Here is a 26,064-nt window from a genome sequence, read left to right as displayed (position 1 = left end):
CAGAGACAAAGCCTCCTCCCCCTGTGCCTCTCTCTGCCTTTTCTCACAGATGGGGATCAGGGAGGCTGGGAGTCCCACAGGGCCACCCAACAGGACAAAGGAGATCCATCCTTATGACTGGGAACGACGTCAATGATTATCAGTGCAAAATGCCAGGTGCAAGACATCATGGGCTGCAAGCGCAGGGCTGAGTGCAGGAGGAGAGGGGACAGGTCGAGCATCCCTTGGATACTCTCCCAGGTGGACAACCCCCAATGGTTAACAAGGTGAACAGAACTTATGGGATGGTGGGGGGAGGAAATTTCAGATGACTTTTACTTGATTCTTGGGAATCTTGTAATTTCCCAAACTTTGAATTCTTAAGCAATGAGTATATGGCATTGCTATGTTCATATTAAAACAATACTATTTTCATTTTGAGGAAAAACAAGGGAAGAGGGAAAAGAGAAAGAAATCAGGACATGGAGCATCAAAAGAGCCGGGCTCGCTGCCTGCCCAGAGCTCATTGAGGAATAGCTGGTCTCCAAGAAGTCACAGCAACTACAGAACCAAACAAATACTCATCAGTCTCCTTTCCTGCTGTCACTCAACCACCAGATGCAAGCTGGGGACAAGATACTGGAGGCCAAGCTGTGGCAGTGCTCCTGAAGAAGGCAGCTGGGGCAGCCCATGGCCCGATGGGGGACTGGAACCAGAAAGCAGGTGCTAGAGCCATCCCTAGAGTCCAAATGCCCAGAAACCCTGAGGATGGCACCAACAACACACAAGCAGTAAGGCAGCAAAGGCCCACAGTCCTCCCCAGTAGTGTCCATTTACCCAGAGGGCTGCTCGGCTCCTGTACCAGGTACCTTTATGTTTCCCGAAAGAGCAACCTTCCACAAAGGCTCGTCTGTCCGTCTGTGGCCCATGAAAGCAGTTCTGCCACGGGCCACAGCCAGCAGGGAATAGAACACAGACTAGGCTTCTCTACCACTGACAACCATCATGTCACCCCTTCAGGGCTCATACAGCCCTGGCCCCCACCGACCTCACTGGTGCTCCAGCCCCACTGGCCTGTTCACTGCTCCTCACTGCAAGCTCCAAAGGGCCTCATCTTGTTTCATGATCTTTCTGCAACTTCTGGCATTCAGCTCTCAATTCAGTTATTTCCCATCTTTTTTAGTTTTAAATAAACTCATTTAAGGCTACACATTTGCCTCAGATTACTACTTTAGACACAACCCCAAAGTCTCCAACATGTGATAGTCTCACTGGCAGCCACCTCCAGACGTTCAGTTTCCACTGCCATTCTCTTTAGCTCAGCAGTTTTTTTTTTTTTATTTATTTATTGAAAGACACAGAGAGAAGCACAGACACAGAGGGAGAAGCAGGCTCCCTGCAGGGAGCCCGATGTGGGACTCGATCCCAGGACCCCAGGATCACAACCTGAGCTAAAGGCAGACACTCAACCACTGAGCCACCCAGGAGTCCTAGCCCAGCAGTTATTTAGGAGTGCATTCTAGCTTCCAAACCACTGGGGCTTTGGGGTGGGGCAGGGGAGCCGGGGAGGTTCCCTATTATCACTGACAACAATCACATGGGATCCACGTTCTTTCAGATGTACTGCCTGCAAGGTGGCTTATTCTTTTCAGTTAATTAGTCACTCTCAATGCATTCGTTCACTGGCTTGGGGTAGGGATGTCATCAAGTTTCTTCTCCCAGGCAAGATGCAGGGGCCTTTGCAGTGACTCCTGAGTCAACTATAAGCTCTTGGCTGAGACTGCAGCAGTGTAGTCTGATTGCCAGAGGTGCCCACCTGCCTGACATCTGGTCCCCATCTGGCTCTAGGTCACATCTTCTGGCATGAACCTCTCACAAGTTCAACTGGATCCTTCTCTCCCTCTCCAGATCTGGCCAGTCTTTGGTAAGACGATTCTGTGTGATCATCACAAGCACGGGATGCAGCCTGGCCTCCCACCCTGCTCTCCCTCATGATCCAGCCACACATAGCCCTCGAGCTAGGCTGGACCCATACCCAGTCACTTCATCACATAATGTCTCTGCCTTGATAACCTCCAGATCAAGGGACCCACAGTCTGCTTTCTTTGTGTTTGCATGGCAAAGCACCAATCAAGAAAGTTTAAAAAGGGGGGGGTGTGTGTGCAAAGAAACCCATGGTGTTCAGATCCCATAGCTACTGGTGACTCTCCCTTCATAGCCCCTGCAACTTGTCCAGACCCCTGTGCTCTCCTTACCCCTTTCCACCTGACTCCCTGAGGCTCCTACACACCTGAAACTTTGACCACTGTGCCCACAACAGCTATACTGGCCAAGACCCAGCCAGGTACCTCGTCCACCACCACCTCACAGACTTTTGAAATGTTTTTCACTGGCTTCCAGCAAGCAAATAGGAATATATCACTCACATGCCTTGAGTCAGAGGTAGAAGAGTGACCATCCAAAAAAGATATGGAGGCCTGAGAGGCCCCTGCTATGGAGCAGTGGTCTCTGATGTCCCTAAGCTGCTTCTCCCACAAACCCCCACACTGGGGAGGCTCCTGCACCCGCTCACCATGGCTGGCTCTTATGTCTGAGTAGTGACCCCATGGACAAAGAGTAGCCTCTGAGAGGAGCTGGTGTCCAGGAATGCTGAGGCTCTCTCCTGACCTTGGCCAAGGACACCTGCTCCCAACCCTCAACCCTGAGCTGCTGGCAGGGGACAGAAGGCCAGGCTGACTTCTTGGTTTACTGATTGAAGTAAATGAGCTATTCTCCCTCTTGATGTCCTCTCACCTCTCCCAAGAGGTGCTTAACCACCCAAGCAAGGTCTGAGCCTCCCAGGCATAAATGTGATTCTCCAAAATGAAATGACTATACAAGGGCCGCAGAGCACTGGAAAAAACAAAGAGGTACAAACAGCAGCCCTGGCTGGGGTTCTAGGCCCTTGATGGCTGCTCACCTTCACCATGAGCCAGGCAGGGTGCATGGAACCACATGCCGGGTGGCCCCCGTGCAGCTCAGTCACTCCACAGCAACACGAACACCAACTGCTAGCCATAAACACCAGATTTAACTCCCACCCACATCCCGCCCACCATCCTCTCCCAAATAGCTCTGGGGACTTAAACCAAATGAGCATGGCTCAAGATTATGTTTCAGAAAATACAGAAAAATAAATCTTTATTTTGAGCACACTGCCCCCACACTTGCCACACAGAGCTATGGTGGCCTCACTCAGGGCACAAGGCTTCAAACAACAGCTGTACTTGGTAGGAAAGCTCTTCCTTCTCTTGTTCTTCCCTGCTACAAAGTGAGGGGTGGGAGAGGATGAGGTCCCTGTATGCCCTGACACCACTAAGTCTATACTGGATCCTGCAAGAAGGAAGGACTCCTTTTCCTTCTGCTTACCTGTCACTGTGGCTGATCCCCAGAGCAAGACCTTCCAGAGCCTCAGAGAGGGCAATGGTACCCCTGCTAGCCCACTGCCAAGATATCTGGCCAGTCCTCCAGGAACCAGGCCCTAGAAAAGATGGCCAATGGGCAGGACTAGTCAAGGGCACTGAAAACAGGCCTGGAGACTGAGGCAGCAGCCACACCTACTCACAGCAATTGGTGGGGACAAATGCATTCAGGCAGAGTCACAGCAGGGACAGATTTCCCAAGCTGTACGGTTAAAGAGAAACCAAAGCAAGAGGATGCTCTGGGGGAGATGAGGACAAGCCTGAACAAAACAAAAAGCTAGATAAACCCTTGAAAGACTCTGTGGGTGACGGAAGGAAGGGAAACAGGCACTCCCTAGCCCAGAACAGGGAGGGGCTGATGACTATAGCCCTGTGCCCATCAAAGGGGGTGGAACAATTAGAGACCTTACCTAAGACTGACTGCCCACCCAGGGTGCCAAGACCATGCCCTTAACAGAAATGTTCAATGGTCTTTTGTTTACTTTTTATTTTAAAATATTTTATTTATTTCAGACAGAGAGTGAGAGAGAGGCAGCGGGGAGGGACAGAGAGAGAAGTGGACTCCCTGCTGTGCAGGGACTCGATCCCAGGACCATGAGACAATGACCTGAGCCAAAGGCAGATGCTTAACCAACTGAACCACCTAGCTGACCTTCAATGGCCTTTTAAAGAGCTCTAATCTAGAGCAGCAGGGATCTTTCCCAAGAGCTGAAGTGGGAAAGGACCAACACATGTGAGGACCTACCATGCCTGGTGCTGGGGAATGTAGACACATGCTCTCCTTTTATAAGGCAAATATAGGAGTTCTTACAAATGAGAAAATCTTCAGCAAAGTCAAGGTCCTGCCCAATATCCAGGGTAAGAGGCAAAGTTGGGATGGCCTGACCTTGACATCTAAGGCCCTTCTTCCAGAATGCAGGCTCCTAAAGCTTAGATTTTTCGGCTGAACTAGGTGGGAGAGTACCCGTGGCTTTTCCAAACCAGAAATAAGTGGGAACAAGCTCTCTGTTCCTGGAAATATTTGGGTGTCTCCTTAAAGAGCTAGGCACCATCACCTACCAGACAAGGCTGTATGAACCCTCCCCCAACTCAATGCATCCTGGCACTTGGCCTCAAAGAAGCTGGCAAAGGTGCCTGGTACAGGCTCTTTACCAGCTCAAGTCACTGAGAGAGAAACTGTTCTGGTGTTCCCAGGGGTGAAGGCAAAGGAAGGAGGGCAATGTGCCACATCCAGGCTGGCAGCGCCCTCCATACTCTGTCCACTTTCCACCTGGGGTGGGCAGATCGGCTGGAGGTAGAGGGCTACCCTACCTCTCAGCCCTAACAGGCTCCTCAGCCTGTGCCACCACCACCTGCCTTGGCACAGGTGTCCATATCTGCTTGGGTTATGTTCAGAAACCGTGGCTTCTGTTTGGCCAATCACATGCTAGAGAACCACCAAACTGCTGCTATGGTCAGATTCCTGGGCTGATAAGCTGCTCTCAACACAATACAGGAGACTCAGACTACATTGGACGATCTTGATCTTAGCTTTGGCACTTGGCAAATGCCTCCATCCTGGTGCCCCTGTGCCTTTAGGAGACCACTAAATAGCCACTAAATAGCATATGAGATTTCTAGCCTCAACCCAGATAAGAGTCTCGGCCCAACAACACTGCCTCCCCTGACCCTTCTTCTCCACCCTGACCTCCCATCACTGTTCCTACAGAGGGGTTGGCTCAGGCCCTGCCCTTATGTGGCACAGAGAGACTCCCTAGTACACACTGAAAGCCCCCTCCTGGCCAAGGACTGTCTCACCCCAGCATTAGCTCCCTGTGGCTCACCTGTCCCTGAGCCTGCACTGTCTCTTCTCACAGGTATGGAACTAGAAGCATGTGGGGGTATGCTCCACTTGGCAGAAAAACTCAGTAGCCTTCCCTCCCACAGCTCTTCCCTCTCCTGCCTGGGGACTGTCCCAGAGAGGGCCTCCAAGTCCAGACTGAAGTTTCACAGGGCTCCCTCCTGCTGGACCAGAATGAAGTCATGTAGCAGCAAGGGGAGAACACAAGCAGCCACAAGGCCTTCTAGCCTCCTACACAGACCAGTGATCTAAAACCAAGAGTATAATCACAACTCAACATCTCAAAAACCGTCCATCAAGACCAGCAAGTAGGGTGGAAACTGCAGATGCTTGAATACCTGTCCCAGCTCTGCCACCCTAAGCTGCGTGGGACCCCTACCATTCCACAGCACTCCCTGGGTCTCAGTTGCACCAGGATCAAAAGTACTTTCAAATCAGCCATCCTTGTGTGTGGGACAGAACCTCTGGGCACCAATGATCCACTCCAGAGCCCTGGGGCTGCTCAGTCACACACTTCAGGAAGGGGCTGGGGCACCTGGGCCTGATGGGGCACTTAAACACCTCCTGGAACAGGACACGAGTGCTCGAGTCACCAGAGAGCCCAGGTGAGCACCTTCCTGGATAGATGGGCCAGGGAATGGACCTCACAAGTGGGAAGCCCACGAGGATGACACATCTGCATGCTGCATGGGGCTGGACAAACTGCCAGCTGTCCCTCAGCTTCGTTCCCACACTTTCAGGTTCAATGGCAGAAAAGCAGCTAAGCGTGTTTCACTTGGTTCCTGTCTCACATCTCCAGGAGAACAATGTCAACAGGTTTCCTTTATGCGCTCGATGCTGGGTCCGAACTTGGACAGGCATTTTATACACCATAATGAAGGGTTATCAGGCTAAGAGGTGAGTCAGCAGTTTAAAGAACACACACACACACACACACACACACACACACACACACACACACACACCCAAAAACCCTGGGTGATCATTTGGCATGCATCTATTCGCATAATATTTCTGGATATCACTTATTCTTTCTGTGGGGAGCAGGGGAAATAGCACCATTCATGTAGTTTTCAAATGTTCTCCTGGTTATAAGATCCCAAACTGGTTACACGTGAATCTGAACAATGAACATGCCAAAAGGACTAACAAAAGTGGCTCCCCAACAGTCTGCAACAAGAGCAGCAATCACCCAGCCCAGAGGCCAAATGTTACACCTAGATGTACTAGCTGCTGTATGGAGGAGACCACAGGTCCTGCACTCCAGACTCATGACATGGAGGGCAAGCAATCACCATGGGAAGAGGTCCCAAGAAGGCAGAAGAAAAGGCCCATGCTCCCACCCAAGCCATGACCAATGACCCCTATGGGCCCAACTCAGATGGCAGTGGAATCCAGAGCCCTAGCTAGACACCTCACACCTTGCTGCCAGCCCAAGATTCATGAGCACTGCAGCGCCTCACTCAGCCCTCAAGAGTCCATCCCCACTCCACCCTGCCTCCCTCCCACTCGCAGGTGGAGAAGGGGATGAACTGGAAGCTCTGGTCTCTGCACCCTCTGCCCCACTTGGCTGTGACAATGATGTCCCGACAAGAGACCTTCCAATGACTGCTCTACTTAGGCACACTTCCTGATGGGGGTGGGGTGGGTAGGAGAGGCCAGCACCCAGGCCAGCTGCTAGGGAGTGCTGTGAGCAGCCCACCTCACTATGGCCTGCCCATAGGGGCTGGTGCCTGGTCACCGCCCACCCAGGGAATCCAGGCCACCAGCTGCATTGGCAAAAATCAGAGAGAAGGCCTCTACTCCCTTGATTCAATTCCAGGAATTTGCAAACACACACACACACAGGAAGATGTCCCCCTTAGCACCTGCAGTTTCTAGCTCTAAAGGCACTGATGTCTGTAAAACCCCCAAGGGACCCCAATTCAAGGCATGGGTTCCAGGGTTCTCCTCAACTGCTGGACCAAGAGACCCCTAGGAGAAGTGTGCCAACCACGTTCCCATGCGTCCCCTCCCACGCCACCCCAAGTTAACACCCACACTCCCTTCTCAGCTTCTGTACCAGACCCAGCACTCTGTTAGAGGTCATAGGTCTTGGGAGGGACAAAACTGTTTCTGCATCTCACCCCATTGCCCAGGCTGTGAGGGGACCACAGAAACCGTCTCCAGCAGGCTCCAAAGGAAGGGCCATCTCAGCTGAACCCCAGCCCTGTAGAGGCCTCCAGACAGCACCTCCTCCTCCCTCCACACCACACAGCACCAGGCTGATGCCCTCACCTGATGCCCATGGAGTGTGTAGAGCAGCCGGCCCTCCATAAGGTCCAGGATCTTCAGGGTCGAGTCGCTGGAAGCCGTGAGCAGGTAGTTTCCAGATGGGTGGAAGGAGAGGGCATTCACTGCTGCGCTGTGCACTAGGGGAGGGATATCAGTCAGACATTGGCTGGGAGGCCTGGGGATGCAGCTGAAGCCTGAAGATGGGCAACCAGGGCCAACTGAAGCTCAGCACAAGGCTGGGCCAGGGTGGCCATAGCTCCAATGAGCTACGGGGAGCCCCACAACCAAAGTACAGGAACAGATTCATCCAGAGCTGAGGACAGGCAGCAGGAGACAAAGACAGGCGGGAGCCCATGTGACAAGGCCAGAGAGATCAGGTGATTCCTCTACCTCTCCCACCACACGGAGCGATCAAGCTGGAGCAGAATGGAGTACTCAAACATAACGCACAATCTGTCTGTCATACTGCTACTTAGGGGAAACCAGATGGAAGACAATCCCTAAGGTGCCAGTACAATGCCCCTTCCCATGAGAGTATGTGAGTGGGGCAGGCGGCCAGACGGTAAGACACTTTCAGGAGCAAGTCAGGCCTGGGTTCCAATCCCAGCCTCCCTACTCTCCCTCACCTGAGGACCTTGAACAAGCATCCTAACTCTTTGTGCCAGCTTCTCCTGCTCTTAGGCGCGCTGTAGGGAGGAACCTTGCCTGTGAGGCCTCTGTACAGAGGGAGCCCTCAGATGTGCCTCTCTGCTGCCACAGATGTCACAACAGAGCTTCCAGCTCAACCTCAGCCGTGACTTTCTTTTCCCCAGTGGCCTGGCCTAAGCCCCACCGTACATCCTGGTGTCCCTTACTCTGCAAGATCCAGCCACCCCTACCCTGTCAGCAGCCCAGCTATTCTGCATGGACCTGGGAGACTTCTTCCCCTGACCCTGAAGCTCACCACTCGGTCACCTCCTCAGGGAAGCCTCCTGACCTCATTGAGGCCACCCCCTCAAATTGTCCTCCTGAAGCACCATGAGTCTCCGGTGGGTGCACTCTTCACCACAGTGTATAATGTTTATGTGTATCTATTTGATTCATGGCCAGGATCCCCACAAGACAATGTGCTATCAGGCACATGGGGCCATGTTGGGTCTTCTCTTCATGGCTCAGTCCTGACACTGTGCTGGGTTCAGAAAGTGGTTGGTGAATGGGTGAGGTGGACCCAGGCAGGCTACATAGGGATAATATGAGGACAAGCTACATCGCAGCTTCTTAAAGCAGCTGCTAAAGAAGACCTTGGTGCCTTCATCCCCCCTACCACAGGCTGGGTGGAGGACTCCAGGACTCCATGAGATAACCATGGCTCGCCAAGTCAGAAGTCCTACAAACAGAAAGACAAATTCTAAAACCAACCCCTCATCCTGGCACTGAGAGGCTGCAAGAACCATTGCTAAGCCAGTAAACACATCCACCACAAGCCAGCCTTCAGCAGAACCCACAGGGGACAGTGAGCCCCTCAGACACCAGCCCAGCTGATGTGCCAATATGCCTGGGGAGTGTGGGTACATGTTCCCAAGCACACAGGGGAGACAGCCTGGGCTTTACATAACCCAATATTTATGTGTGAATACTCTCCAAGCACTAGAACTCCAGGAGCCAACCTACAGAGGGCTCACGGGGTCTCCACAGAGCCTCACAGCCCAACACACTCCCCATACTCCAGGCTGTGGTGGGAGGGAGGTCAGCATCCTCAGTGTTTACCAAGATCTGGGCATGGAAAGCAAAAGAATACAGCCCCAGCTGACCCCCTCAGGAACTGAACAAGCACCAGCCACAAGCAGTAGCAGAAAGAACATTAGTAACACAGAGTGGTTATTAATAATATATTTAATTGTTTAATTAATTTATTTACTTAAAATTAATAAGATAATTAATTCCACAAGTGGAAGAGCATGCGCGCGCGCACACACACGCACAGAGTGGACAGAGCTCCAGATAGAGACCTTCTACAGCATCCTCTGGGGAGGATAGGAATACGCAGACTTCTAATTTTTACTCTGCATACTTCCAGATTTTTTTTTTTTAACCATCAGAATACAGTCACTGTGATTACACAACTGGGTGAATGATAAAAAGTGAATCCTTCCCCCTCCTAAGAAGAGTGAGTCATGTCCAGGGAGGTGGGAGCCCAGTCTGGCTCAGCATTCTCCTGCCAGCACTGTAGGTCATGAATCTACAGGCAAAGAGCTAGCGCCCTGGCGCTCCCAAGGGGCCAGCTATTCTCTCCAGATTGCTGGTTCACACTGGCAGTGAAGTGGGGTGGGAGCTGGGCCTAAACCCTGTGAGATTCTCCCCAGGGGAGCCCCACCATCCTCGACCTCTCAGCCCCACGGCAAGACAGCTGAGAGGCAGCCTGCCCTGCGTCTACCTCCCCATGCCCCATCTCCCTCTGGACCTCTTCAAATGCTGCTCCTGGCACATCTCCCTCCCTGAGCTGGAGAAGGGTGCTCTATTCTTGTTTCTGCAGCCCTTGGCAGCCGGTACTGGAATGAATGCCACCCCACCCCACCTGAGACAAAGCTGGCAGAGGAGCAGTCAGGGCAGGAGGGTGGGTCACAGGAGGGCGAGCTCAGGGGGCCCAGGGCTTCCCGGCACCAGCAGGGTGGCAGAGTCAGGATGCGGACACTACACCAGGACCTCCCACCTAGGCGAGTCTACCCCAGGAGGGAATCTCCCCACAGAAGAAAGGCACCAAAAGCCCTGCTCCACTATAAATGGCAGAAATATCAAAGGCCTCCTAGCTAGGGTGGAAACATCTGGAACCATTTACTCCAGAAGAGGACTCAGCTTGGGGGATGAGGATGTACTAGACACCAGGACCTATTACCTTTCCCTACTCATTCTCCTGCCTCACCCACCGGCCCCACCAGCCTGGAGCAGCCTCTCTAGCTCTACAGAGGTGGGAAACACGTTCTAGGGAGACCTCATCCTAAGAATCATCCCTGAATGACAGCCCCCCAGGGAGGCTCCTGCCATAAAGGCCTAAGCAGTGACTGTCCAGAAACAATCCACTTTTCATCAAGCCCAAAGCTGCAGGCCCTCTTCTTGCTTCCATGGCAGTTAATGGTGTCAACTGATGGCAGAGTGCCATTCGGGCACAGCTGTGGGCTCCTGGCTCTTATTCCCCAGAGAAGAGACTCCAGCTCAAGGTCAGAGATACACTCTCAAGATTCTACAGGTCACCAGGAGCCCAGAGAGGTTGGGACTGAGGCCACTGCAGACCCTGCCCCTGAGCACTGGGAACTGGCCATAGCTTGTGGGCAGCATGTGGCTTAAGGAGAGTCCTAGGTACCCACAATCCACTCTGCCCCACAGAGGTCTGTAGGTACAAGCCTTCAGCAAACCTAGCCCATTGCCCAGCGGGCTCCAAACTGACCAAGGGGCCCAGAGAACCCCCAGGTACCCACATAGGAGGTCCCTTTCTAAGGCAGTCACACGAGGCCAAGCCCCACCCCACCCTCATCACAAAGGGCTTAGCTCACTTCACCTAGGGTGACTCTTCATAACATGCAACTGGCATTACCAGTGACTTTGGGTTTATGAGGGACTATGGGTTCATACATGAAGGTGCTCTGATAGCAGCAGGGAAGGATGCTCAAAACGCTCCTCTTTGTGAACGTCACATAAATGCCGCTTAGGGATGGCGGGAAAGAGCCAATGAGTTGGCCAGATCAGGTGGGAGAGTACACTGCCTCCTGACCAAACCTTTTGGTCTCAAAACGTCAAGCAAAAGATACAGGTCCATCCCACAGACTGCACAGCTGCCTTAAAATCATCCATGACTGGGGTGCCTGGGTGGCTCAGTTTGTTAAGCATCTGTCTTCAGTTCAGGTCATAATCCCAGGATCCTGGGATCAAGCCCCAAGCCCGGCTCCCTGGAAGTCTGCTTGTCCCTCTCCCCAACTCATGTGTGTGTGCATGCTCATTCTCTCAACGATTTGTTTATTTATTTATTTATTTTATTTAAATAAAATCCTTAAAAAGAACCACCCTCCCTGACCATATCTGGGGTAGGGCGGAGGAGTGTGTTAAGAACCAGTGGACAGAGAACCTGGAACTCTTGAGTTCTAACTACAATTTCTGGAGAGGGCTGAGCCAAGCCCTTCCAGGGGCCTCAGGAAATAAATGACTAGAATCAACATGGTGTAAGGAACCAAGCATGGGGTGGCGGACAGAACACCACACTCGGAGGCCTTCAGTTGGAGACTCAGATTCCCAGCCTCTCAGCCATGTAGCCACAGGCAAGCCTCAAATTCCCCAACTGTGAAATGGGGAGTAACGCTGTCCTGCTATCCACCTGGGCCCCTCTCTAGATAGCGGACCTGCACGTGCCTATAAGCTGCAAACCACATTATGGGTTCCGGATGGGGGTTGCCGCTCAGATGTGTGAACAGCCTTACTGTGGGCTCAGAGCATATGGAGCCTAACCCACCTCCGTGGGGACCGGCACTCCCAGGGCTCCAACAGCCCCACCGTCTCCTTGTTGAATTGGGAAACCAGAATTGCTCCCCACAGTGACAGACCGGAGCCAAGAAACTCCTGCCTGAGACAAACGGTACCAGCTGCCTGCTGTTGCCCAAATTAACTTCCAACAACCCAGCACGGGACAGGAAGTATCCTCCATGAGGCACAACCCTGGGGCAGCTGGACACAGGCGGGCTGGGAATGCTGACCACACACTGTAGCATCAAGAATCAAAAGGTCTTGGAAAAGCCCAACAACCTCATGTGTCCAAGGCCCACCCAGGAGTGTCTGGTACTCATCCAGAGTCACCAAGGGAGATAGGGGATGTCTGTGTTCTTAAAAACTTTCCTCTGGGTTTCCTAGGGATCAGGGGTGAAAAACAGCTCAGCTCAAGTGTCTGCTGTCAGAGTGCCAGGAGTCCTTCCTGGAGAATCAGCCTCCAAAGAGATGCCCCTGTACCCCTGAGGATGAGGGAGCAGCTGCTACTAAGGGTTAGTGAGAGCCTCTAAGGTCGAAGGTTCGGCCACGCAGCTCCTAAGAGGTGCCAGTAGACCTGAGCAGACCTGGCCAGGTCCCTCAAGCAGCATAACGGGTGAGGGGTATGTCCCCCAACAGTATCCTCAGATCCACGTGGCTCTCCTTGAGCTCCAGAGGGTGAGTTTAGAGGCAGTGGGATGAGTTTGCTGCCCTGTACACCATGTATTGGGCAGGGAGCTAAGGAAACTCAGTTGTTTACAGGGTACTCCAAGCCACTCAAGGCCTCTGATATATATTCAGGTGGCTTAGGAACAAGACAGAGTAGGTCTGTCATAAGAGCAAAGGACAATAGCAAAAACACACTGAAATCTCTCTGCAGAGAGCCTATAAGCCTCATGTACCCCGAGTCCTCTCAGGATTTGGCTCCTGATGCCACCTGAGCCCCCTCACCACATCCCCAGCCCCACCAGTCACTGACTCCCCGGCCCACCCACTGCCAAGCCTGCCCCCTCAAGAACTCCAGGGACCTCTCTCCAGCACCTGCCACCCTTCTCAACTGCTCTGTATCACTCTACCTCCTGATCACCCTCTTTAGGAGACTGTTTTTCTTTATGCCTCCGGTCCTGCCCCCTCAGCCCTTTTCCATCCCTCACTCTGGCTGCTTTGTGGACCTTTCCCTCCATGGCCCCTCAATCATAGGGACCCATGATATGGCCTCAGCCCTTCTCAAGGTCCAGCTTTCTGGGCCCAGCTGGGCCCTCAACCCGTAGTGTCACCTACTGACTCGCTCAATCTCCAAAACCTATCCCTTGGACCTGATCCCTGCCCTACTTGGATGCCCTGCTCTCACTCAGACATGGGGCATAAGTAGCCCACCCACCAGTCACCCAAGCACACCAGTTTCCCACCCAGGCAGGCTCTGTATGTCCTTTCAGACATACCTTTGCTCTTCGAGCAATGGGACCAGTCCCAGCACTGCCAGCCAGGCTGCATCTTTTGGACCATGGGCCAGAATATGGCATTCAACGCCCTCCTCAATGGGTTCCTACTGGTGCATGCCACAAACCCAGACCCATGCTCCTGATCCATCAGAGGTGAGGCTGGACTCTCCTGTGGTCACCTAGAGATCCTCTCCCCTCAGTGTCAAGACTTATGTGATGAAAAAAATAATAAAAATACAAATTAGAAGAAAAAGATTTATGTGGTACTAACCACATTTCTAGTACTGTATTATAATCATCATGTAGACTCCCCCAATACATCTTCACAAATCCCATGAGGTACTATCATCACCCTTTACAGACAGGAAATAGCCTATACTCCTAACCTGCCTGGCCTCGTCACCTCCCCCTCCCAATACTCCTGACCCCACACTCAGAGGCACCTTCCTGCCCCGGCACTCCTCCATACCTGCCAACCCTCCCCCAGCCAACCGTTGCAGATGTGTGCCATCTCCAACCCAGGCCTGGCCCAGAGAAGAGAGACCTCTAAGCCTGAAGGAGGGAAGGAAAGCTGTGGTTTCCAAGTAGAGGGTAGACCCCATAGCTACTCTGTTCTAGAAGGTCTGTCTGCAACAGCTGCAGCTACGAGGAGCCCCAGGGCTTTCTGTTAAGGAAGAGTGGCTAGCCTCTGCCACCTGGTGGTGGTGTAGGGCAATGCAGGCCAGACTCCCTACTCCAGAATCTCCAGGACCCAGACTTGGCAACACCGGCATCTGAACCCCTTACTTGGTTCCTGTTTTGTGCCTGGCACTCTCTAAGTTCTGGCAGAGACTAACTCATTACCCTCCCAACACCATCTATGAAGGAGGCCCTATCACTGTCCCAGGGGGCCCAAAGGAGTCAAATGCCCTGCCCAACGACCCACAACTCCAAATACTGAGGCTGGTTGCAAAGCCCACCCTCCGCCATATGCTTTCTAAGACCAAGAGCCTCTCCCTCAACATGGGAGGTCTGCTAGCCTCAGTTACCTCAAGGAAGTGCTGTCCTCAACAGCTGAGAATCAGCTAGGAGGGGATGCAAGGGAAAGCTGAACCCCAAGCCCAACACCTTTGTCCAGACGCATCCTCTCCATTTCAGGGGTGAATTCTGGAAGTAGCCCATGGACTTTAAATCTAGTCCCAAGACAATAACCACAGTTTTTCCAACAACTCCAGCTCTACCCCAACCTGGTCTTAGCCCCAGGCCGACAGGCCTGCCCACCATATTGCCCCTGGCCCCACTCCTAGATCCTCCCGTGGCTGCTCACCATCTTCCTTCCCTTTCCCCATCCCCACGGCCGAGGTGACTCACAGCCCTCCCCAGTCACACCTGCTCTCAAGTTCCACACTCCAGTACCTTCCAGCTCACCCTAATCACACCCGGTCCGTCCCTACCCTACCTCCCAGCAGGAGCCTAAGATGGCCTATGTTGACTGCTCGCTGTTCTGCCCTCCGAGGGCTATAATTCTCAGGGGACATGGCCCCAGGGCTGCTTCCTGATTCTGGTCTCCAACCTGAGTTGACCCCTGGAGATCCCAATGGGCCCAGAACTTCTCCCCATTGACCAGGGCCGTCCTCAGGCCTGCTTCAGCATGATGGCCACAAGCCTGACACCAGGTTCCGCACCGTCATGCTGTGGCTGCTCAGGGACACTCACGCTGGTAGTGCTGCAAGAGGCGGTGCGTCCGCACGTCCCACACCTTCACTGTGTTGTCCATGCCGGCAGCGGCGATGCACGTGCCACTGGGGTGGAAATCCACGTAGGTGACAAAGCTGGAAAGGCAGGGGCCGCCACATGCTGTAGGACTGTCCTGGCCCAGAACAGACCCCCTTTCCCATCCCTGCACATCTGCTCAAGCTATTCCCCAAACCCAGAATATCTCCCTTCTGCCCTTTTTCTTTACCAGGTGGCCAAGGGACAGCAGGGAGAGGGCAAAAACAGTGGCTAACAGTGACCGGAGGTGGACTCATCAGGGACCGAATCCCAGCGTCCACCTCTAAATACAAGTAGAGAAAGGGGTCTTCAGCCTAAACGACAGCTGACAGCTCAGGCTGTTCAGAGTCAGAGCAAGGGCCCTCATCAAAGCGATGAGGCCTGGCCCCAAAGGGCCAGTGGGACCCCAAGGCCACTGGTTGACCCATCTGAAGGAGACAGGCCAAGGTGACACTCAGGCTGGCACCATGGCCAACTCTTAGGAGATGCCTTTCCCTGGGGCTCCCGCCTACCTGAGGAGGGCAGAAGTTGAGGTTCATTGAGGAGACCAGAACAGGTGAGGCCCTGCTCTAATGCAGGCTCCTCCCTCTCCTGATGATGCAGCACCGTGTGAACAGCCACCAAGAACTTACAAGAACCTGACAAGCCTTTCATTTATAAACCCATCGTCATAGATAATACACTAACATGATTTTGGGGAGTCTGGGGTCACCTTCTTTTGGATAGACAAGTCACAATCTGACAACCATTAAGTGAAGGGAATAGAAAGGCCCCCAAGAATCATGTCTTGAGGTTAAGCATTCATTATTTGTGGAGATGGGGATGAGGCTGAACCTTCCAGTCACATAGGAAAAAATTCAGAGGCAGAGAGCAGCAGAGACGTGGCCCCACCTCTCTGGGGGGGTCCCTGGGTGCCTACGTCCATGCTTTTCATGAGCACCTGCAGTTAGAGGACAGGCACTGTGACTTACCCGCCATGCTCACAGTAAGAGTGGACACACTCCCGGCTAGTCTTGTCCCACAGCTTTACAGTCTTATCATCGCTGGCAGACACGATGAGCCGCCCGTCAGGGGAGAACCTGAACCAGGCAGAGCACAAGTCACACCATCACCATCCCAGAACCAGCCAAAGCTACACGCACTGCTCTGACCCTGAGTGATCCTGGGCAAGTGGCTTTCCCTCTGTGAGATAGCTAAGAATGGTACCTACCTTGTGGTAAGCAGAGGGCAGCCTCCTGTGCACGAAGCCCCCAGCACTGCACGTGGCAACTTGTGTACTGACTGCTAATGCTATCAGAGTGAAGGTGGCCCAAAGCCCACCATCAGCATCGTTATCCTGTTCCCAGGTCCCCCGAGCCTACATTTGACTCTGAGAACAACCTACCAACAAAAATGTGTGGAGGTCCTGGGGACCCATCACCAAAAGCTGGCATAGGCTCAATACTTGTCTGCTGGCCTGGTCCCTCCTGTTCTCAGGAGCCTGATGGTGAGGTCTCTCTGAGCAATCCGGGACTTCCCAGGACAAAGATGGCCTGAAGAACAAGTAACTTGCATGGGGTCCCCAGGAGAATGCCACAACAGTTCCCGACCTCTGACTACCATGGTTTCCCAGTGTCCGCAGACCTCCCAACCTCTTCCTCCAGAGCACGGAGATCTCTGCTGAAAGGATCAGAATAGCTGAAAGGAGCCACATCATCCTTTAGTCACCTGGCCCCCATCACCACAGCACTGTCCCCACCACACCAAAGGGAGAGCCAGCCTCCAGAGCAGCCTCCTCAGAAGCCTCAACTCCCAACTGGCAGCTCAAGCAAAGTCAACTTCTCAGAGGCAGATTCAGATTCCAACCTCAGCTCTGCCACTAACCCAGCATGCACCCAGAGGCAAGATACTGCACTGTTCTGAACCTCAGTGTCTTCATCTGCAAAATAGGAATGATACCCCTACCTTGCAGGGTTGCCATGAAAAGTGCAAAGAAATCGTATAGTGGTAGTAGCAATACCATTGTGTTGCTATTGCTCCTCAATAACCCCTGCTAACTTGCTTTAGGCCACATCAGCCCGGATGTCAAGGGCTCAATCATGGCTGGCAATGAACTAATTTACTTGTTAAATGTGAGCTAGAAGCTCCTCAATAATTCACAATGTAACAACTTCTTTGTCCCCATTTTACAGATAAGGAAGCTGAGGCTCAGGAAGAAAAAAAAGACTAGTTTACCCAAGGTCATAATACTGGAACTTGGCAGCGCCTCAGTGCCTCTCAAACCCCAGGTCCCTCCAAAGGTCTTAGGGCAGGATGATGCTCACCTGGCGCAGCGTACCCAGTTGATGTGCTGGCTTAGGGAGAACAGGAATTTCTGGCGATGAGTTGACCACACCTTAACTGTTTTGTCGTCAGAGGCTGTCACAAGAGACTGGCCATCACTGCAGAAGTGGACGCTCCTCACTGTGGCTGTGTGTGCACGAAACACGGTAGATTCGCCTTTGCTGCAGGGATGGGTATTCCAACTCAGGAAACCCGTAACAGTGACGGGAAGGCCCGTGAGCACCTCAAAGGTCTCCCCACCCCTCCCTCAGAAGCCTCTCCCAATGTCAGTGCAGGCCCACACACCAGTCTCCCTCAAGGAAGGCCAGAACCGCACCACTCACCCTGCTCACATCAGCATCAGATGGGATCCCTTCCAGGATGGCTGGGGTAAGCCCAGAATCCCTGCTGCTAACTCTAATGGGAGGGGCCTAACTGGAGCCCCAGCTTCTGATGGCACCTCTTCAGAAATAGGGTAGATGTCCCACTGTGACAAGTCCCGAACCAGCATGGGGACCTGAGTGTGGACAGCTCTGGCACCCGGTCCCCAGGCTCTGACAAGCCCTTCAAAGCCTGTAACTCACACATTGGGTATCCAGATCCGGACAGTCTTGTCCCGGGAGCCTGAGGCAAGCAGGTGTCCCGAAGGGGAGAAGTTCACACAGGTGACAGCATCCTTGTGGCCCGCAAAGCGGTAGGCGCGTGACTGGGGCTTCATGTGCCAGACCATGAGGCATGAGTCCATGGAGCCACTGGCTGAGAAAGTAGGGATGCTGTAACCCTCAGCTCTAGAGGGCCTTGACCCTCCAGCAGGATGACAGGGTAGGGAGACAGGAGACAGACCACCCTTCCAGCAACTGCTGAGCTGGGATTTGGAGAATCAACGGGCTGTCAGCTCTCCATGCAGCAGGCCCACATGGGAGCCAGACCAAGAGATGCCCTTCACATTTCTGCAACCCAGCAGGCCTCTGAGAAAACTCATCCCCCGTGGGGCTCCCCCCCCAGTCGTGCCTTAAGGGCACTAGAAAACAAGTCCTCCCAGACAACCCAATGGACCTCTTACCATTGAGAAGGCCCAAGTCAATCAGAAACCTAGAGATCCCCAAGACAGATCAAATGACCAGTTTGCTCTTAATCTACAGTGACCAGCAACTCTGGCAGGGGACCCTGACCATGGGAATAAAGGGAGAGCCTTGTCCACAGAAAAAAGAAAGCTGCAGCCATGACAGCTATGTATGAGCCCCCAAGAGACCAAGGAGCCACATCACTCAGCTGCTGAACAAGAGCGGCAGGAGGGGAGTACCCAGCTCTGCTCTTCATCCTTCTCATCCTTTAACTAGATGTTCCCATATTGCTGTGGACAACAGAATGGACGACCCAAGAAAAAGGAGCCACTGTTTAGGGACATTCCACCAGCCAGACCCAACAGATGGCTGGGGTATATGCAGTGAAAAAAATCAGACCCTGGGCCTACTCTCCAAGGCTACGTGCCCTTGGCAAGGCCCCGAACTCTCTGGAGTCTCACACTCCGTATATAGAATGGAGTTCACAAAGCCCAGCACCCAGACAGCTGGTCAGCTGAAGCAAGATGCCGGTCTAGACAAAGCACCTGGGCCTTCACTGTGCCCTACTCCTCCGACACCGCCCCTTTCAGGTAGACTCAGCCTTCTCAGCTCATAATCTAGTGCTTAGGAAAAGATGTTTCCTCTTACCCAGCTGCTTCGTGTTGAGACTGAAGTCCACAGAGGTAATTGCATCTCGGTGGCCCTTAAAGTGCCTCTCCAGTGAGGGGTCCTCCTGTGGAAGAGCCAGGGTCAAATGTGTGAAACCTGGTAAAAAAGAGGCTTACCCAGGGCCAAGACTCTTCCTAAAACAGCCAAGAGGCTGTTCAATACTCAATGCTGATCTTATATATAGAAAATCCTAAGGAATCCACTATTAGAAAACTATTAGAACTAATAAACTAGTTAAGCAAGGCTGCAGGATACAAGATCAATATATAAAAATCTATGTTTATTGCTGATGTGCAAAAATACAAATCTGAAGAATGATAACAATTCCATTTATGACATATAAGAATAGGCTCAGTCAGTAGAGCATATGACTCTTGATCTTGGGGCTGTGAGTTTGAGTCTCAAGTTGGGTATAGAGGTTACTTAAAAATAAAATCTTAAAAAAAAATTAACAAAAAAAGTGAAGGCTTATATAGTGAAAACTATAAAACACCTTTGAAAGAAATTTTAGAAGACCCAGGTAAAAAATATCCATGCTCAAAGTATGGAAAGCAATTTTGTTAAAATGTGCTACTCCCTAAATTGATCTACAGATTCAACAGTCCCTATCAAAATTTTAGGTGCCACTTTTTACAGAAATTGACAAGCTGATCTTAAAATTAAATAAAAATGTGAGACAGCCAGAATTAGACAAAATAATCTTAACCAAAAAAATGAAAAAATAGTTGCTATAGAAAAAAAGTTCACTGTTCCTCAAAAAGAGTTATCAAATGACCCAGTAATTCTGGGTAAATGCCCCAAAGAACTGAAAGCACGTTCACACAAATACTTGTACACAAGCATTCATAGCAATATTACTCACAATAGCCAAAAACTGGACAGACCTAAATGTTCATTAACAGATGAACAGATAAACAAAATGTGGTCTCTTCATACAATGGAATACTATTCAGCAGTAAAAAAGGAAGTACTAACATGCTACAACATGGATGAACCCGGAAAACATGGGAAGTGAAAGATGGCAGATATAAAAGGCCACACTTTGTCTGATTCCACGTATATGAAATGTCCAAAATAGGCAAATCTACAGAAGAAATTAGTGAGGCGAACGGGAGTGACTGTTTAGTGGGTACAGGTCTCTCTTTGGGGTGACAAAAACATTCTGGAATTAGAGTGTGATGATTAGAGTGTGCACAACACTGTGAAAGAATGTACTAAACAGCAATGAATCTTACCACCTTAAAAGGGTTTTATGGTATTTGAATATTTCAACAAAGCAATTTTTCTAAAAGAATCAAGAAGAGAGGGATCCCTGGGTGGTGCAGCGGTTTGGCGCCTGGCTTTGGCCCAGGGCGTGATCCTGGAGACCCGGGATCGAATCCCACGTCGGGCTCCCGGTGCAGAAAGCCTGCTTCTCCCTCTGCCTGTGTCTCTGCCTCTCTCTCTGTGTGTGATTATCATAAATAAAAAAATAAAAGCTTTAAAAAAGAATCAAGAAGAGAAAATGGGGGTCTTTCAGCAACCCCCATCTCAGGAATCAGATTCCGTACCCTCAATCTCACTGTGGACTGGCCAATGAACCTAGAGGTCACCCTGGATAGGCCCCAAGGGCCAGGGCCATCGTCTCCACTCCGCCCTACATCAAGGTAGCAGTAGTTCAGGGCACTGCTTAGTAAGACATGGAGAAAACATTCCAGAGACTCTCTCCACCCAATAGCAGCTTGTCTTGGCACTTGGGAGAGTTATAGCCCTGCCATGCAAACATCTTCCCCTATCCCAAATATCGGAAACCCCAAAGAAGCATTTTGGGCAGACCAGGGAGCCCAGCAAACCTCCTCTTGGAAGGAAAAAAAAAAAAAAAAAAGTCCTTGTTGGCAGAGCAAGTCCATTGCCACCCTGGAGAGCTGTAACCAGAACAAAGGCCCCCATGGCCCTGCGCCCAGCTCCACCCCCAACACACCTGCCTAAGTGCCCCTTTCAACAGAAAGGGAGTGGTGACTGAGGGAGGGTCCCCAAGAGAGCAGCAACTGCCTCCCCTGAACCTCTTGGGAGAAGATAATGCCCACCTCTAGGCTCAGTGGGCAGAAGCAAGTTCAGATCCACCTCTGACCAGGCGGCCCCTGAAACCTCCCAACAGCCTTTCCACCTCCTCATCCCACTGGGCTCTGTGCTTCCTCACCCCAGAGGTGGTTGATATTTCGAAGCAAGTGGGGAGGGACTTATGGGAAGGGCCCTAGATTAGGGGTCAAAAAGCCTACATTTTGGCCCTCTGCTCGAGTCCCCACACGCCTAAGGGTGCCAGCAGGCACCACCCAGTCTTTCTGACTCTCGACACTGCCCAAAGGCGAGACCTGTTTAAACACTCTCTCAGGGGAAAAAAAAAAAGGGGGGGGGGGTTGGAGTGCTTCCCTCTGGAGGAACCTGGAACTCAGGGCGCCAGGCCCAGATCACACTGCAGACCTGCGCTGTCCCGTCCGAGCAAGGTGGACGCTCACCACGCCCCCACCCAGCCTCCCACTGCTCAGGACCGCCAGGCTGAGGCCAGGGAGGCCCGACGCTGGCCTCTGGCCCGACCTCCCGTCGGAACACACTAGTACTACCGCCTCCTCCGCGAGGATGCAAACCCTAGGAGCAGGGCCTGGCTGGTCCGCCCCGGTGGCCGGCAAAGGCTCTGGCTCCAGGAGGTGCCCACTAGGCTTCCCGACCCAGCGCCCCCTGCACAGACCGTACCCCGGGGCTGGGGAAGACCGGCTCGGAACCCGGCGTCCCACATGCTCCCCTCGCAGCCATCGCCCCGGCCAGGCGCCCACCCCGCGGGGAGACCGCCGGCAGGCACTTACAGGGAAAGGCGCAGCCATGGCGGGCCGGGGGCGCCCAAGGCGCCGGAGAAGGCGGCGTAGGCCGTTGCGGCAGGTTCAGTTTCCGCGCCCCCCAACCGCCGCCAATAGCAACGCGGGTCGCGTCGCCACGCCCCGCCCACGGCGGTTAAAGGAGACGCAGGGCCTCAGCTTGCTGTCTCCCGGCCGGAAGCCGAGCGGTGTGGTCTGTTTCAAAGCCTCGGCGCGCAGCTCCACCAGGTCAAGCAGCCCACGGAGGCTGCCGCCAGAGGTCTCTGCCCACTGTCACTAATCCCCTGGGAAATTTAAAAAAAAAAAAAAAAAACAAAAAACAGGATGAGGGGTTCACTCCGCCGGCCCGTAGCCCGGTTTACGAAGCGGCGAGCAAAGCCTTCTGGGAAATGCAGTTTCAAGACGGCCGCCACCTTGTGTCTGCAGGAAAGTGGAACTACTTTTCCCGAGATACCTTGAGGGCGGGCGGGGGATTAACCACCGGTAGGAAAGGCCTCAAGGATCCCGGAAGTGCAGGACACGTGGGTCATTGTATACGTGTTCTCTTAAAGGGCCCTTGAAACCGGGTGTTCGCCCAATACCTTAAGAGCCAATGAGTCGCCCCTCAGAGAGTCTTTAAATGGTTCAGTCCTCCTAATTTAAAACAAGTGTCCATTTAAAAGAGCGGTAGTCACTTGGAATTACACCTACGGGTGGAGAAATCTAGGTTCTAATCTGTTATTGTCCTGCTTCCTTGTGTGACCTTGCGGGTCGGGCGGGGGGCGGGGGGAAGCACCTCTGCTTGCACCTTAGTTTACCCATTTGTAATACAAGGGAGTGTGAGGCAGCCTGGTCCTCAGACCCCTCAGTCCTGAGAAGCTGTTATAAGTTACATGTTTAAAAGAGGAGACATTCCTAGATATGTTTCCTGAGACAAGGGAGACAAAAGCAAAATCAAACTCTTTGGACTACCTCAAATTAAAAGCTTCTACAGGGCAAAGAAAATAATTAGCAAAGCCGGAAGACAACCTACTGAATGGGAGAACATATTTGCAAATGACATATCTGACAAAGGGTTAGTGTCCAAAATATATAAGGAACTTCTATAATTCAACGTCAAAAATTCAAATAATCCAATTAAAAGTGAGCAGAAGACATGGACAGTTCTCCAGAGAGGACATCCAGATGGCCATCAGACACATGAAAAGATGCTCCACATCACTCATCCTCAGGGAAATGCAAATTGAAGCCACCAGGAGATGCCACCTCACAACTGTCAGAATGGCTAAAACCAAAAACACAGGTAGCAAGTGTTGGCAAGGATGCAGAGAAAAATGAACCCTCGTGCACTGCTGATGGGATGCAAACTGGTGCAGCCACTGTGGGAAACTGTATGAAGTTTTATAAAAAAATTCAAAATGGAACTGCCGTATGATCCAGTAATTCCACTACCAGATAGTTACCCAAAGAATAGGAAAACACTAATTCAAAAAGATATATGCCCCTCCATGTTTATTGAGGCATTATTTACAATAGCCAAATTGTGGAAGCAACCCAAGTGTCCATCAGTAGATGAATGGGTAAAAAAAGATTATATATACATTATATATATATAATATACATATATAATATATAATGAAATATTACTCAGCCATAAAAAAGAATGAAATCTTACCATTTGCAACAACATAGTTTTGAATGAATGAAACTAAGGAGTATAATGTCAGGTGAAGTAAGCCAGAGAAAGACAAATACCATATGAGCTCACTCATATGTGGAATTTAAGAAACAAAACAAATGAACCAAGAAAAAAAGAGACAACCCAAAAAACAGATTCTTAACTATATAGAGAACAAACTGATGGTTACCTGAGAGGAGGTGGGTGGGGAGATGGGTGAAATAGGTAAAAGGGATTGAGAGTACACTTACCATGATGAGCTCTGATAATGTATAAAACTGTTGAATCACTATAGCATATACCTGAAACTCCTATAACTCTGTATGCTAACTATACTGAAATTAAAATTAAAAACAAAATAAAATAAAAAAGGAGACATTCTAAGGGCTTGGCCACCAGAGGCCATCCCTGCTCACTTTATGCTGTCAGAAAGTCCAGGCTGTCCTTGTCCAGACCTTCTACCCTGTCTCCGGGCATCTTCCCAATCTGGAACTGACCTGGACCGGATGTTTTGCAATATTCAGAAACCTTCTGTCATCTCCCTGGACAGGCTAGTTTGGCCAGACTCCAATACTGATTAGGATCTGGCCAGGCCCTGAGGTTTCTCACTGCATCCTGAGTCCTAAGATGGTGTCTGTGTAGACCTCTAAACCAGAGCATATTCAAAAACTGGCACATGTGGGTAGCTGGCATGTAGAGGAGTGGGTCTCTGCTTTAGGCCTGGAAAGTCTGGGGCTAGACAGAAGAAACAGATATATATTTAATCCCATCTTCACTGTGATTTGGCATAGAATTGGTATTTTTGTTTTGTTTTGTTTTGTTTTTGCATTACAAATGTTCAGGCTCATTTAACTCAGGCACTGAAGTTCTCCTTAAAACAAGTATTACATCATTCACACATCCCAAAATTGTTCAACACTGTTCAAAGGATGATTTTCAAGTCTTCCCACCAACATTCACAACTTATTCAGCTATTCTTTTGCCTGCTGTCCAAATACTTAAAGTGAAAAACTTAAGGAAGAAAAAAATTAAATATGGAAAAATGTATTCATTAAACTTAGAGTTCTTTTATTGTTGTTATTGGTAGTGTTTTTGGTTTTGGCTTTGTTTTATTTGTGTAATTTTAGCTATGGAACACTCCTGGCCTATAGGAGCTTATAATCTACAAAACAGAATTGAGGGAAACCCTTCTGTAAAATGATTTTCAAATGTCAAGCTCACTCAAAGTAACAGCACTGGAAGATTTTACTCTCCCTAGTCTTTCCAGATCCCACTACCTTCTATCCTTACCCATCAGAAGAGGAGCTGGAGATGCCCCATGCCCCACCCACTCTTCCTCATTTATTCTCCAAATATTGCAACACCACATTCTGCCAACACCACAGAGACAGGCCAAGATCCACCACTAACACAACCTGCATAAATCAAGATTGGTGCCTCCACCTTCTGACTGAGCAGCCCCCACCCTGTGCCACCTCCATCAGACTGGGCTCCATTTTTATCTAAGTCCCTCATGTTGGGGATGCACATGCTCAATATTGGAAGAGACAACATTGTTGGCCTTAATGTTGGGCGGACCTCCATGTTGAGGGGGGCTGGAAGGGAGCTCTTTTTCAAGCCCCCTTGTGGCAGGAATGTTTCTATCCTGGTATAAAGCCCATGTGTAGACACCCCTGCAAGAGTCTCTCCCCGTGTCATCACTCCCAGACCCTCTGCCCCAGAGCCAGTGCCATCTCAGGATGAGACAGAGAAAGAAGGAAGAAAGGCAGGGATCACACCCATCCACATAGCCCAACTCAACCTGTGCCTAGAAAGCCCCGTTAGTTCTGTCACTCAGCCCTGCATTATGGCCTGGGCTTGAAACTCTGAGCATGGCAGGCAGATATGCACATCTTGAGATAAGCCCAGGCCCTGCCATCTCTAAGCTAGGTGATCTAGCAGGACTCACACTATATCTCTGAGCCTCCACGTCCTTTACTATAAAATAATCATAACATATCTGCCCAATGGGGGAGGAAGGATTCCATGAGCCATTAATTTATATCAAAGCTTGATATTGAGCTGCCACTTAATGCATTTGACTTTTTGCTATGACCTCAGTCACATCACATACCTCCTCTGCTCCAGCTATCTAGCGGATACCTCTCTGTCTCTGCTCCCACCTTTCTCCCCTAGCTGCCTCTGCTCTGGCCACATTGGCCTTCTTGCTGTTCCTTGAATAAGAATGTGTCAGGCACACTCCTATCTTAGGATTTTGTATTGGCTATTGTCCCTGTGTCCACTTGGCTCAA

General features: G+C 51.3%; 1 protein-coding gene across 3 annotated transcripts in view; it reads right to left on the bottom strand.

The window, feature by feature from the left end:
* POC1A (POC1 centriolar protein A) overlaps positions 1 to 22,251 on the bottom strand; it is a 67,181-nt gene extending 44,930 nt beyond the window's left edge. The window contains exons 1-7 of one of the 3 annotated variants that reach the window (XM_055344668.1): positions 22,108 to 22,251; positions 19,247 to 19,331; positions 18,119 to 18,290; positions 17,537 to 17,716; positions 16,205 to 16,312; positions 15,177 to 15,292; positions 7,558 to 7,691 (exon numbers count right to left, since the gene is read on the bottom strand). In XM_055344668.1, coding sequence (XP_055200643.1) covers positions 7,558 to 7,691; positions 15,177 to 15,292; positions 16,205 to 16,312; positions 17,537 to 17,716; positions 18,119 to 18,290; positions 19,247 to 19,331; positions 22,108 to 22,125 — 813 coding nt within the window. In that variant the 5' untranslated portion in view covers positions 22,126 to 22,251. Of the gene's footprint in view, positions 1 to 7,557; positions 7,692 to 15,176; positions 15,293 to 16,204; positions 16,313 to 17,536; positions 17,717 to 18,118; positions 18,291 to 19,246; positions 19,332 to 21,997; positions 22,060 to 22,107 lie in introns of those variants that run through there. The other 2 variants (XM_055344669.1, XM_055344667.1) reach the window with 2 other exon arrangements.
* Between the last annotated feature and the right edge of the window lie 3,813 nt (positions 22,252 to 26,064).

Source organism: Nyctereutes procyonoides, unplaced genomic scaffold (genome assembly GCF_905146905.1).
Source record: "Nyctereutes procyonoides isolate TBG_1078 unplaced genomic scaffold, NYPRO_anot_genome, whole genome shotgun sequence".
NCBI classification, from domain to species: domain Eukaryota; kingdom Metazoa; phylum Chordata; class Mammalia; order Carnivora; family Canidae; genus Nyctereutes; species Nyctereutes procyonoides.
The sequence above is the reverse complement of the archived record's forward strand: the minus strand, read 5'-3'. Positions and strand labels throughout refer to the sequence as shown.